General features: G+C 42.6%; 1 protein-coding gene across 5 annotated transcripts in view; it reads left to right on the top strand.

Annotated features, from left to right (window-relative positions):
* Positions 1 to 12,452, top strand: part of DOCK4 (dedicator of cytokinesis 4) — a 265,492-nt gene that overhangs the window by 242,909 nt on the left and 10,131 nt on the right. For all 5 annotated transcript variants that reach the window (XM_079994015.1, XM_079994018.1, XM_079994016.1 and 2 more), the window contains 8 exons: positions 1,298 to 1,384; positions 4,350 to 4,526; positions 5,611 to 5,694; positions 7,404 to 7,523; positions 7,831 to 7,952; positions 8,876 to 8,996; positions 11,348 to 11,429; positions 11,645 to 11,754. In XM_079994015.1, the coding sequence (XP_079850141.1) occupies positions 1,298 to 1,384; positions 4,350 to 4,526; positions 5,611 to 5,694; positions 7,404 to 7,523; positions 7,831 to 7,952; positions 8,876 to 8,996; positions 11,348 to 11,429; positions 11,645 to 11,754 (903 nt within the window). The remainder of the gene's footprint in view (positions 1 to 1,297; positions 1,385 to 4,349; positions 4,527 to 5,610; positions 5,695 to 7,403; positions 7,524 to 7,830; positions 7,953 to 8,875; positions 8,997 to 11,347; positions 11,430 to 11,644; positions 11,755 to 12,452) is intronic.

Raw genomic sequence — 12,452 nt, 5'->3', positions numbered from 1 at the left:
TTGCATTTATATTCTAACTTTTCTCCAAGGAGCTTGAGGTGGTGCATATGGCTGCCCACTTCAGCTCCATTTCAATCCTGTGAGGAAGGTTGGTGACTGGCCTAAGATCACCCAGTCAGCTTCATGGCCATATGAGGATTTTGACTCCTGACCAATTTCCAGGGCTGAGTGGGGATTTAACCCCTGTTTTCCCAGGCTCTAGTTCAATACTCTTCACATCCTCCTCCTCTTCGTATACTATACCATGTCTCAGCAAAGCTCCTGTTGCAATATTTGCCTAGATAAACTTGAAAAGAGCCATGCACATTCTTCCGACTGTCTGATGGTTGGACCTAAATTGTAGAGGACTTTAGGGTGTTAGTTTCTCTACGTATGTCGGTTGACCTGTGGATGGGAAACTAATATGCCGTGAAGTGGCAACAAATTCAGTAAAAGGAGACCCACCCCTGAATGGGATTAGTGCTGCTAATGGAAGCAGTCTGATTAAGAAGAGAAAAACCCAATCCCTTGGCTAGCGGTGACAGAGTTTAATGGAGTCACTGATGTAAAGTAAAGGTAAAGGGACCCCTGACCATTAGGTCCAGTTGTGACTGACTCTGGGGTTGCAGCGCTCATCTCGCCCGAGGGAGCCGGCGTACATCTTCCAGGTCATGTGGCCAGCATGACCAAGCCGCTTCTGGCAAACCAGAGCAGCGCAAGGAAACGCCGTTTACCTTCCCGCCGGAGCGGTACCTATTTATCTACTTGCACTTTGATGTGCTTTTAAACTGCTAGGTTGGCAGGAGCAGGGACTGAGCAATGGGAGCTCACCCTGTCGTGGGGATTTGAACCGCCAACCTTCTGATCGGCAAGTCCTAGGCTCTGTGGTTTAACCCACAGCACCACCCGCATCCTTTTCTATTCATGCTGCACAGGTAGAAAGGAAGGGCCAAGGGGGAAATGCTATGTCACCTTCCAGACTGGGTGCAATAGAGAGGTCTGAATCAGGCCCACTGCCATCATGTGCTGTGGTAGCAGATCTACTTCAGGATCCAGCATATCCTGTGCTGGCCCAGCCCTGTACTTCCCCAACCCATTCTGCTGGCTGTTTCTGGCAGGGGAACCACCCGTGGTCTCTTCTGTCCACCACTTGGGCTGATGCTTTGGAGTGCCCCTTGTTGGCGGGGCTCCTCTGCTGGCAGCAGAGACCAGCAGATTTAGGTCCAGGCTGGGTAGCATAGCACCTGTCCTCCACCCACCCACAGAATGGCAGGTAAGGAATTTGGGCTGCTGTGTAATTAACGTTCCTTTGTTTCAGAGTTTGTGGGTGGAGAGAACCACACTGATCTTGGTTCAGAGCTTGCCTGGGATTTCACGTTGGTTTGAAGTGGAGAAACGCGAAGTAGTGAGTATGGATTGAATTTACCCTCGTCATTTTGGGTCCTGACCATAGTGATAGATGTATCAGTCTGTAGCCCCTCCATGCGAATTTTGTACCTGTTAATTCTGTCTGGTTTCTATATTCATCTGTGATTTATTTATTATTTAAAAAACAAGTTACTTTCATCGGTATTGATGATCTCCTTCTACCGGGCCACAATAGAAAGTCTCCTTTCATACTGTATAACAGTGTGGTATGCTGGTTTGACAGCCATGGACAGGAAGTTCTTACAGAGGGTGGTGAATACAGCACATGACATCATGGGCTGTCCTCTGAGTTTGCTAGATGGCATCGCGGGAGGGATGTCTCACACCCTGGCCAGCACTTATTTAATCTCCTACCTTCAGGCAGGAGATACAGAAGTATAGTCAGCCGCACCAACAGGTTAAAGAACAGTTTTTATCCGTGGCTGTTAGGCTGCTGAATGGGAAAAAATAGTGGTGTAATTGACTTCTGACAAGCACACAGAGCAGGAACAATACTGAATGTATTGGGGGGGGGGCTCGTTTAATTTCACTGCACACAGGTGGTGTAATAATAATAATAATAATAATAATAATAATAATAATAATAATAATTTATTATTTATACCCCACCCATCTGGCTGGGTTTCCCCAGCCACTCTGGGCGGCTTCCAAAAGAATATTAAAATACTGTGATACATTAAACATTAAAAGCTTCCCTAAACAGGGCTGCCTTCAGATGTCTTCTAAAAGTCTGGTAATTGTTGTTCTCTTTGACATCTGGTGGGAGGGCGTTCCACAGGGAGGGCACCACTACCGAGAAGGACCTCTGCCTGGTTCCCTGTAACTTGGCTTCTCGCAGTGAGGGAACCACCAGAAGGCCCTCGGCGCTGGACCTCAGTGTCCGGGTAGAACGATGGGGGTGGAGACGCTCCTTCAGGTATACTGGACCGAGGCCATTTAGGGCTTTAAAGGTCAGCACCAACACTTTGAATTGTGCTCAGAAACGTACTGGGAGCCAGTGTAGGTTTTTCAAGACTAGTGTTATATGGTCTCGGCGGCCGCTCCCAGTCACCAGTCTGGCTGCTGCGTTCTGGATTAGTCGTAGTTTCCGGGTCACCTTCAAAGGTAGCCCCACGTAGAGCGCATTGCAGTAGTCCAAGCGGGAGATAACCAGAACATGCACCACTCTGGCGAGACAGTCTTCAGGCAGATAGGGTCTCAGCCTGCGTACCAGATGGAGCTGGTACACAGCTGCCCTGGACACGGATTTAACCTGTGCCTCCATGGACAGCTGTGAGTCCAAAATGACTCCCAGGCTGTGCACCTGGTCCTTCAGGGGCACAGTTACCCCATTCAGGACCAGGGAATCCTCCACACCTGCCCGCCTCCTGTCCTCCAGAAACAGTACTTCTGTCTTGTCAGGATTCAATCTCAATCTGTTAGCCGCCATCCATCCAACCTTTTCTGTGACAATAAAGTTACAATAAAGGTTTATTATTATTATTATTATTATTATTATTATTATTATTATTATTCCTCACAGGATAAGTGTTTAGATGCGTATTTTATATCAGTGCAAATGCGTTTTATCTCAAAGAAAATATGCTTTAGGCACATTTGTGAGCAAAGAACTATGTGACAACAATTCAAAGAGGAAAATCTGAAGAACAATTACCGTATTTTTCCGTGTATAAGACGCCCCCATGTATATGACACCCCCTATATTTGGGAACTCAAATTTAAGAAAACAGGGGGGGGGAGGGAGGCCTCAGAGTTGTTGAGATTTTTGGGGGGATTGCACAGGGTTGTTGAGCTTTTTTGGGTTCCCCCCCAAAAAATCGCTCTCCTGCATGCAGTGCTAAATTTGCTTCTCTGACCCCTTGCCACCAGAAGCTGCAAATTGCCCACCCAATTGCCACAACATCACCAGCCTTTGATGCAGGATCCAATACCACACCCAATAGTCACTGACTGCCATGGTAGCAACCAATTAAATGTCTACTCTATGCACTATCCATGTATAAGACAACCCCCACTTTTTAGCATAATTTTAAAAGAAAAAAACCAAGTCTTACAAACAGAAAAGTCCTTTCCAGTCTGTGTATTAGTCCACTCAGTGCAAATTAGATTGGTTTATTTGCTGGCCAAATAAAATTATCCCTCCTATCTAGTTGACCATCCCCCTCTGGCACTGTTGTAAATTAAATTAGTTAGATAATAACAAATAACAAATAGCGATTGGTATGGTATGGTATGGTATGGTATTTGGGGGTGGGGAGTGAACGAACTCAGTGCAGAAATTATTTCTTTTCTTCCATTTATATTCCACTCCTCTTCACCCATCAAACCCAAAATGACATAAATGTGGTCCCCAGAAGGTCTCCCATGTAGGCACTGATCAGATCTGCTTAATTTAAGCAAAATGGTGGTCATATCTGCCTTGGGTACACAATGCTCTGGGACCATATCCTGGGAACTGCTAAAACTGGATAGAAGCTCATCCCATGAAAGAGACAGAGAGAGGGAGAAATAAAGAGATTGTTATATAATTATTTCTGAATGTGAATAAACATTAACCAAGTGCATTTAACAGAAATGTAAATATAGAAATCTTATAGCTATAGTCATTGCATATAAAGATTTAGTTCTAAACCACTACAACAAATACATGGCATGTATAGTTATGATATCTCTTCCATGCTGCTTTTAGCTGAGGTGCAGGGCTAAATAAATAGCACTATATAGTAGCTTTAACACCTCTTGTAAGTTTGGTCACAGATTTCACCGGACACTCTACATATCCTCAAGCTTTCCAGAACATCACTTGGAAGTGGGGTGGTGCTTAATTTCTCTTCAGTCAGAATAGCACATCAGAGATGAGGTTGTCAAAGCTGTCGGCAGTTGCAAAGGAGCTGCTAAGTCTGTGTCAAATAAGCAGATGCATTGCTGTTGATGGTTTTCAGGTGGAAATGAGCCCCTTGGAGAATGCTATTGAAGTGCTGGAAAATAAAAACCAACAGCTGAGGACACTGATCAGTCAGTGTCAGACTCGACAGATGCAAAACATCAACCCCCTCACAATGTGTTTGAATGGGGTCATTGATGCAGCGGTGAACGGTGGAGTCACCAGGTACCAAGAGGTACGTCCTTCTTACCTAAAGTGCTGGGGGTTAAGGTGTATTCTTATTTAAAACCCCTCTGCTCCACCTTACTTAGCTATATAATAATATTTAACTTAATCCTATCTGTCACACTAATTGGGACTGTTTAGAAATCTGATTGACTGAGATAGCATTTATCACCATTTTATCCAGCCCTTCTTCCCAGATACAATCCCAGTACTTGGGGACTGTATCTAGATCAGGGGTCAGCAACCTTTTTCACCTGTGGGCTGGTCCATCATCCCTCAGACCATGTGGTGAGCCAGACTATAATTTTTTTTTTTTTTTGGGGGGGGGGAATTGAATGAATTCCTATGCCCCACAAATAACCCAGAGATGCATTTTAGATAAAAGCATACATTCTACTTATGTAAAAACACCAGGCCGCCCCCACAAATAACCCAGAGATGCATTTTAAATAAAAGGACACATTCTACTCATGTAAAAACACACTGATTTCCAGACTGTCCATGGGCCAGATTGAGAAGGTGATTGGGCTGTATCCGGCCCATGGGCCTTAGGTTGCCTACCCCTGATCTAGATAAACAGTCATACTCAGAGAAGTCCTATTGAAATAAATAGATACATCAAGACCATTAAATTCAATGTGCCTGCTCTAAGAAAAACTCAGTTGGATGCAACCGATATGACAGTTACCAGCAATTTATTAAAACCACAAAACCTTGTGCCATAATAAATGTGTTCAACTTTAGAGTGCTGCAGGACCCTTCCTTGGTTTTGCAGACATGCTGATTAACACGGAATGTAAATTGACACTTTTTATTAAGGCAATGTTCATCAGAGAACCTTGGTTTAAGGTGACAGGCAGCTGCTTAGATGTAGAAGTGAGTGAGTCACAGCACGGTAACAATAATACCTTGCAAACATGTATTACCGTTGAAATGAACTGACCGTGAACCTGCATTGCTCTTTTGAGCTGAAATGCAGTTTAAGGAGATGGCAGGCTGCTGTCAGGAGGGCTGGGTTTGGATGGAAACTCTTGTAAACACGATGTACTTTGAACTAACATGTAGACCCTGTGCTACAATTATATTCTGCTCAGGCATTCTTTGTGAAGGAATATATCTTGAACCACCCAGAGGATGGAGAGAAGATCGCATGCTTGAGGGAACTTATGCTTGAGCAGGTAAAGGGGAACCCAAGCAAGCCATGTGCTGTCTGTTGAAATTGACATGAACCCAGGAAAAAGCACAACAAGGCAACATTCTGCTTTTCAGAGGGCTCTGGGATTTGTAGAACTGATGTTCAGATGGCAATGCTAAGGGCGAGTGAGCAAGCTAAGTGTTGTTAACATCATCCCTCTGATCTTTTAAAACTGCTATTTCTCTTGTTTTCGGCAGAGCAGCCTAAACTGAAGAGTGGGTGACAGGCAGAACTTTGCCACGTGACTGTCTGCATATATTTTAATAATATGCTGCTTGAAATGTACTGTCGGAAGGATTCCATCTGGCTTAAAACAGGGAATGGAGGGGATCAGAAACAAGGGTGGTTTTTTAAAAATCTTAAAGATTACTTTGCGGTATTAATTCTGAGTCTCCTTAAAACTGGAGATGAATTATGCAGTCTAGCAGCTATGTCTTTTGCAGTTCACTGCCCTTTTAATGTCCATATTTCCAGCGGGATTTAATTTCTTGGAATAGCTTTTGAAATGTATGCCGTATGCTTACAGCTGGCTCCAGCAGCCCACAAGGATTGCTCTTGGCGTAGTGGCAAAGATCTATGAATGCAGAACTGTGTTCTTCCGTATCCAACAGTGAACTGGTTTGGGCATAAGCCATAGTTTCTTGTGATGGGAGCAAGTCACAGTGACTTCCTCCAGCGTAGTCATGAGAAGGAGACAGGAGTTTTTGCTTCTCTTTTTGATTAACTACAGTTTGGGATTTTATCTGAATCCAGCAGTGAGTTATGAAGCTGGCTTGTTTCAACAAACCATAGTTAAAATTAGTCATAGTTTATGGTGGTTAATAAAACTATGCTTCATTAAAAAAGGGAAGCAAAATATTCCAATTTCTTCATAGCTATAAGGATGGAGGAATGAGGAGGAAGAGCTCATTGTGTTTTACCCAAGTCACCATAAGTAATGGTCACCTTACATAATATCATGGCATCTGAACTTCCTTAGCTTCATAGTTGCCTGAATAGTTGACAGTACCAATTATGGAGTTTGGAGGGGGGGAAATATTTGATCCCCTTGCTAAATTTGCCCGTTTACCCTCTGACAAAGAAATGACCAGTCCATAATTTTAATGGTAGGTTTATTGCAGCTGCGAGAGACAGAATAACAACAGGAAAACCCCCAGAAACCCAGAAGACAAAAGTCAGCGATTGGTGTGCATTATAATGAGTGAAATAAGTATTTGATCCCTTTGCAAAAGATGACTTAGTACTTGGTGGCAAAACCCTTGTTGGCAGTTACAGAGAAAGATGTTTCTTGTAGCTGGCCACCAGGTTTGCACACATCTCAGGAGGTATTTTGTTCCACTCCTCTTTGCAGATCCTCTCCAAGTCAGTAAGATTTCGAGGTTGATGTGTAGCTACTCGAACCTTCAGCTCCCTCCACAGATTTTTGATGGGATTAAGGTCTGGAGACTGGCTAGGCCACTCCAGGACCTTAATGTGCTTCTTCTTGAGCCACTCCTTTGTTGCCTTGGCTGTGTGTTTTGGGTCATTGTCATGCTGGAATACTCATCCTCGACCCATTTTCAATGCCCTGGCTGAGGGAAGGAGGTGCTCACCCAAGATTTGACGATACTGTACATGATTAGAAACTGCTGTCATAGCAAAGATACATATGAAGACAAATACAAATAATCATTCTCCCTTTGTTGTGTGAAGGCCCAGATTCTGGAATTTGGCTTAGCTGTGCACGAGAAGTTTGTCCCTCAAGATATGAGACCTTTACATAAAAAACTAGTGGATCAGTTCTTTGTGATGAAATCAAGTTTGGGAATACAGGTATGTGCAATTCATGATGAAAGGCCCTTAGGTTGTACATAGTATATTTATTAAGCAACAGACAGTGACATCTTCTGGTTGTAGGCCTATATTGCATCACTGTAATTTATACCTTCCTGTTTCAAAGAAAAATGCATACTGTGGAGGGGGGGGCATTAAAAAAGAAAAATCTAATTTCCTTATAGTTTATATATTCTTTTTTTTACAAGATACTTGCCATATATAAAAGTTGACTTCAAAACAGCAAAGTATGCCCTTAAAAAAATTATCCTGGTCCCTAATATTTTAAATTTAAATGTATACTTAGGAATTTGCTGCATGCATCCAGGCCAGTCCAATTCACTTTCCGAACGGAAGCCCCCGCATCTCTAGAAATTCAATCCCAGTTTCTATGAGTCCAGATGGTGTCAGAGTGATTCCCAGACGCAGGTAAGTGGAAAAAGTGGAGTTCCGTGTTTCCAATATTTGTACATGTTTATACAAGTGGACAAATGCTCACCAAAGTTGGAGAATCTTGACATAGAAAAAAAATAATAATAACACCAGCTGCCAAGGGAGGTTATAGTGATTCCTTCATTTAAAGGTATTCATAAAAATTAAGTTGGGCAGGCATTTGTAATGGAGGGCAGAAAGCTTGAAGTAACGGAGAAACTGTTTTAGGGCACAAATTGGATAATCCCCATTAGTCTTACAGTTTTGCAACACTCTAGGGCAACACATTATCCCTAGCTGGCAGGACCAGTGGTCAGGGGTGATGGCAGCTGTAGTCTAAAAACAGCTGGAGACCCAAGTTTGGGAAACCCTGCTCTACGATACGGATGGGGAACCTGAAGGCCTCCCATGTCCTCTTGGAGTCCACCAGGCCCAGGCAGGATTGCCAGTGGCTAGGGATTATGGGAACTGTAGTCCAACAACACCTGGAGGCCTGTAGGTTCCCTCCTTTCTCTACTGTAGGATGAGCTGCTGTTATTGACCCACAACATTCTCATGGTCAGTTGTGGTTTTTTTGTGTTTTTAAAAAACCATCCTAAAGAATATGTGGATCCGCATTAAAGTCCAATACCAACATGCAGAAAAGCAGTCTTGAGTGCTGACACATTGGCTGAGTACACACCGTATGTTTAAAGCACATGGCTTCCCTCAAAGTATCATGCGAGTTGCAGTTCACCCCTCACAGAGCTGCAAGTCCTAGCACCTTTAACAAACTACAGTTTCCAGGATTTTATTTTTTTTTGGGGGGGGGGGGAGGTCGTGTGGCTTAGTTATATGATGTGTGTGTGTGTGTGTGTGTGTGTATGACAAACTGATAAAGGATCAGAGTGGATGAAAACTTGTTTTCTTCTTTGTAACAGCCCCTTAAGTTACCCAGCTGTCAACAGATACTCTTCCTCATCATTGTCCTCTCAAGCCTCTGCAGAGGTCAGCAATATAACTGGACAGTCTGAAAGCTCCGATGAAGTTTTCAACATGCAGGTACAAAATGTTCCCTTCGTCTACAACTGGATCAGTTTATATCTTTCTGAGGACTTTTCTAGTTTTGGGAGGTTGGGGGTACTATTTTGAAGGTGTACGGAGGGAAACAGCAGATGCTGAGGATGCTACAAGATTTATTTCATTATTTTTATTTGCACTTCTAGCACATCCAATTTAATCAGCTCAGGATTAGAAATAAAGCTTGAAATTATCAATCCCTGTTGCAACGTAAATATTGATTTATTGATTTAAAATACCCTTTTTATTTTATAATCCTGACAAACAAAGACTAATCATTCAGTAAGTGCTGGGGGGAAAGCTCTAGCTCTGCCTTTGGCAAATCTCCAGAGAAAAGCTGTTCTTCACTTAATGGTGAAGCCCACAAGGTTCAGTCTCCAACTGCCCTTTGTCATGCAGACTCCATATTCAAGAAGAGGATCTTAAATATATTAGCATCAATGTTTGGTCTTACTGTACTCACTTCATTGTGGGATGCGGGTGGCGCTGTGGGTTAAACCACAGAGCCTAGGGCTTGCCAATCAGAAGGTTGCGGTTCGAATCCCTGCAACAGGGTGAGCTCCCATTGCTCAGTCCCTGATCCTGCCAACCTAACAGTTTGAAAGCACGTCAAAGTGCAAGTAGATAAATCGGTACTACTCCAGTGGGAAGGTAAACGGCTTAAGAAGCGGCTTAGTCATGCTGGCCACATGACCCGGAAGCTGTACGCTGGCTCCCTTGGCCAATAAAGCGAGATGAGCGCCGCAACCCCAGAGTCGGTCACAACTGGACCTAATGGTTAGAGGTCCCTTTACCTTTACTCTCTTCATTGGGAGTGGGGTGATAAGCCATGTTAATCCATGACAACAAACTGCAGAGCCATTTAAAATATTGTCACACATAGTTCCGGGTCTCTTTGGAGATTATTTGCCATCATATTCCACTTTTAAGAGAAGATATTCTTATAGGTTTCCTATCAGATTTCTGTGATTATTCTGAGGCAATACCTGGACAGAGTCTTGGAGCTGACAAAGGAGTGTTGATAGCTCAGGATATTCTAGTGATGTATTTCAGCAGGATCTTTTTTTTTAGCCATTAGTTCTTGATACAGATAAATGTATTAAGATAAATGCAAAGTTGGCACAGACACAATCCATTACATCAACACCCCTTCCCAAAACACAGAGACTGGAGAACCTTGGTTAACAATTCCTTCAAAATAGATCAGTCACAAAACAGGTCGTATCCCTCTCTCCACCCTGGCGTTTTTCTTGTACGGTAAATATGGGGAGAGACGTTTCAGTTTTTAGAGGAACGTTGTTCATCTTTTTTAAAAATAAATAAATAAATCTGACTCTCCAAAGTACTTCAAAGATCCCCACTTTGGGCAATCCTCAAATTTTTCTGAAGTAACCCTACTTCAGTTCATGATTCAGAGTCCATCCACAACTTTTGCACACCCCTAGTTTATGGATCCTGTAACCTAGCAACATTTTGGTGTGCCAGCTGCTTTTTCTGGATATCTGATGTGGAAGTAGTGAACTTTCGGGTATTTGAGTGTTGAAGCTGTGCATCACTTGTACTCAACCTGTGTACAGTATTTGGTAAATAAATTCAAATATTTAACTAGGCCACGAGTCTCCAGTGAACTTCCAAAGGAAACTAAAGCCGGGTAAGGGCTGTACCCCTTGGAGAAGTGGAATGGGCATAAGAAAACAAAGGGATCATAGAGTTGGAAAGGATCCCAAAGGTCATCAGTTTAGCAACCAGAAATAATTTTCTATGGATAAAATTCAAAAACACATTTTTTCATTTTTAGAATTTTATTATGGACCAATTTGCTAGTTTTATTTAGGGTGGCAAGTGCAAGATGAGAATATTTTTTCTGTAAATAAAATATTCTTTAAAGGTTGAGTACATTTGTTAATGTTTCTGATTGTTTGCTGCCTTTCCATGTTCCTTCCTATCACACAAAAAAGGCTCACTGTTAATCCTGACACACAAAGTTACTAGGTTTACTGTATGGTTTGTAAAGGCAATAAACGGTGCAAAAAGATGAGGTTATGGTTTTGGTGTGAGAAGTGAATTTCAGCTGCAACCAAGTACATTTGGGTACATCCCTTTGAAACCTTCTCAGTAAACATGCACAGGATTGCACCATCAGTCACCAGCTTAACACCCAATCATATATTTGCTGCAATTTATCATTTGTTAAACAAGTCAAGCCTTGGATCCTATATGTTGAGCCTCTCCATAATCTACCATACCATGAATCAGATCATGTTGTTGTTCACCTGTTTATCATCATGTCACATGATGAGGACATTGAGATATTGTGACTCTTGTATTTCCAGCCAAGTCCATCTACCTCAAGCCTGAGTTCCACTCATTCAGCTTCACCTAATGTGACCAGCTCTGCTCCATCCAGTGCCAGAGGTTAGTGCTTCATTACCTAAAGTTCCTTCCGGAAGCTTTCTGGGCACTACTAAATGATTTTAATGCAACCCATTTCTCGATCACACCATTTGCAGTTCTGCAGTGTGAGGCAAGACACTGTAGAGTCTCTGTCCATTGTGGCCTCACCAGAATAATACACCAAACTGAAGGTCAGGAGAACTGTACTGATTCTGCAGGTTTCTCTTTTGTTCCAGGCTCGCCTCTGTTGTCTGACAAGCTTAAACATTCCAGAGAAAATTCTTGTTTGTCTCCAAGGGAGAGGCCTTGTAGTGCCATTTACCCAAATCCTGCTGAGTCTTCACAGGTAGGCATTGCTAAGGGTGACTTTGACAGGCCAGACGCCCCTCATGTGAGCTTCTGCGGGGCAGAAATGATATTGACCTACCTACCGAATTCAAACAGGTTACTTTTTGTGCATGTAAAAGATACAGTAGATCTTTTGAGCATTGTTGATCTTCCTCATCAGATGATAATGGTTAGATGTTTACTTTTAGGGTAAATAATAATTCAGCTCCTAAATTTCTTAGCTTGATTCATTATGGCAGTTTCTTGAAGAATAGCAGAGAAGTGTTGTGAATGAAGAAAGCCCAGGATTTTTGTTTTGGTTTTCTCCTTTAGTGTCACTGTTTTATCATTTAAAGCAGGGCAGACTCCTTTACATAGGAAGTTCTTGTAACATGAGGTCAAAGTACCTACCGTTTTCCATTTACATAATGCGATTTATAATTGACAGCCATTCTTTTTAACGATCACATTTACCCTTGGCATATTTCTTGAAAACCTCTGTAGACCATTCCATCACCACACCATGCTATTAACAATGTAGTTCTCATGCTAAGACTTGGGGAAACCTTGGAGCAGGTTTCCTATGATTTGTGGAGTTTTGGCTCTGTTGGTAGAACATTATTGCAGTTTCAAAGGATCTTCAGAAACGAACGTCCCTTGGGTCTTTGTAATTCATTTTCTCCGATAGGAAGCTCTTGCTTAATAGTTCCTCTGTCG

This window comes from Podarcis cretensis (genome assembly GCF_951804945.1).
Source record: "Podarcis cretensis genome assembly, chromosome: 10".
NCBI lineage: Eukaryota > Metazoa > Chordata > Lepidosauria > Squamata > Lacertidae > Podarcis > Podarcis cretensis.
Note: the sequence above shows the minus strand (reverse complement) of the source record. Positions and strands in the feature narration are given on the sequence as shown.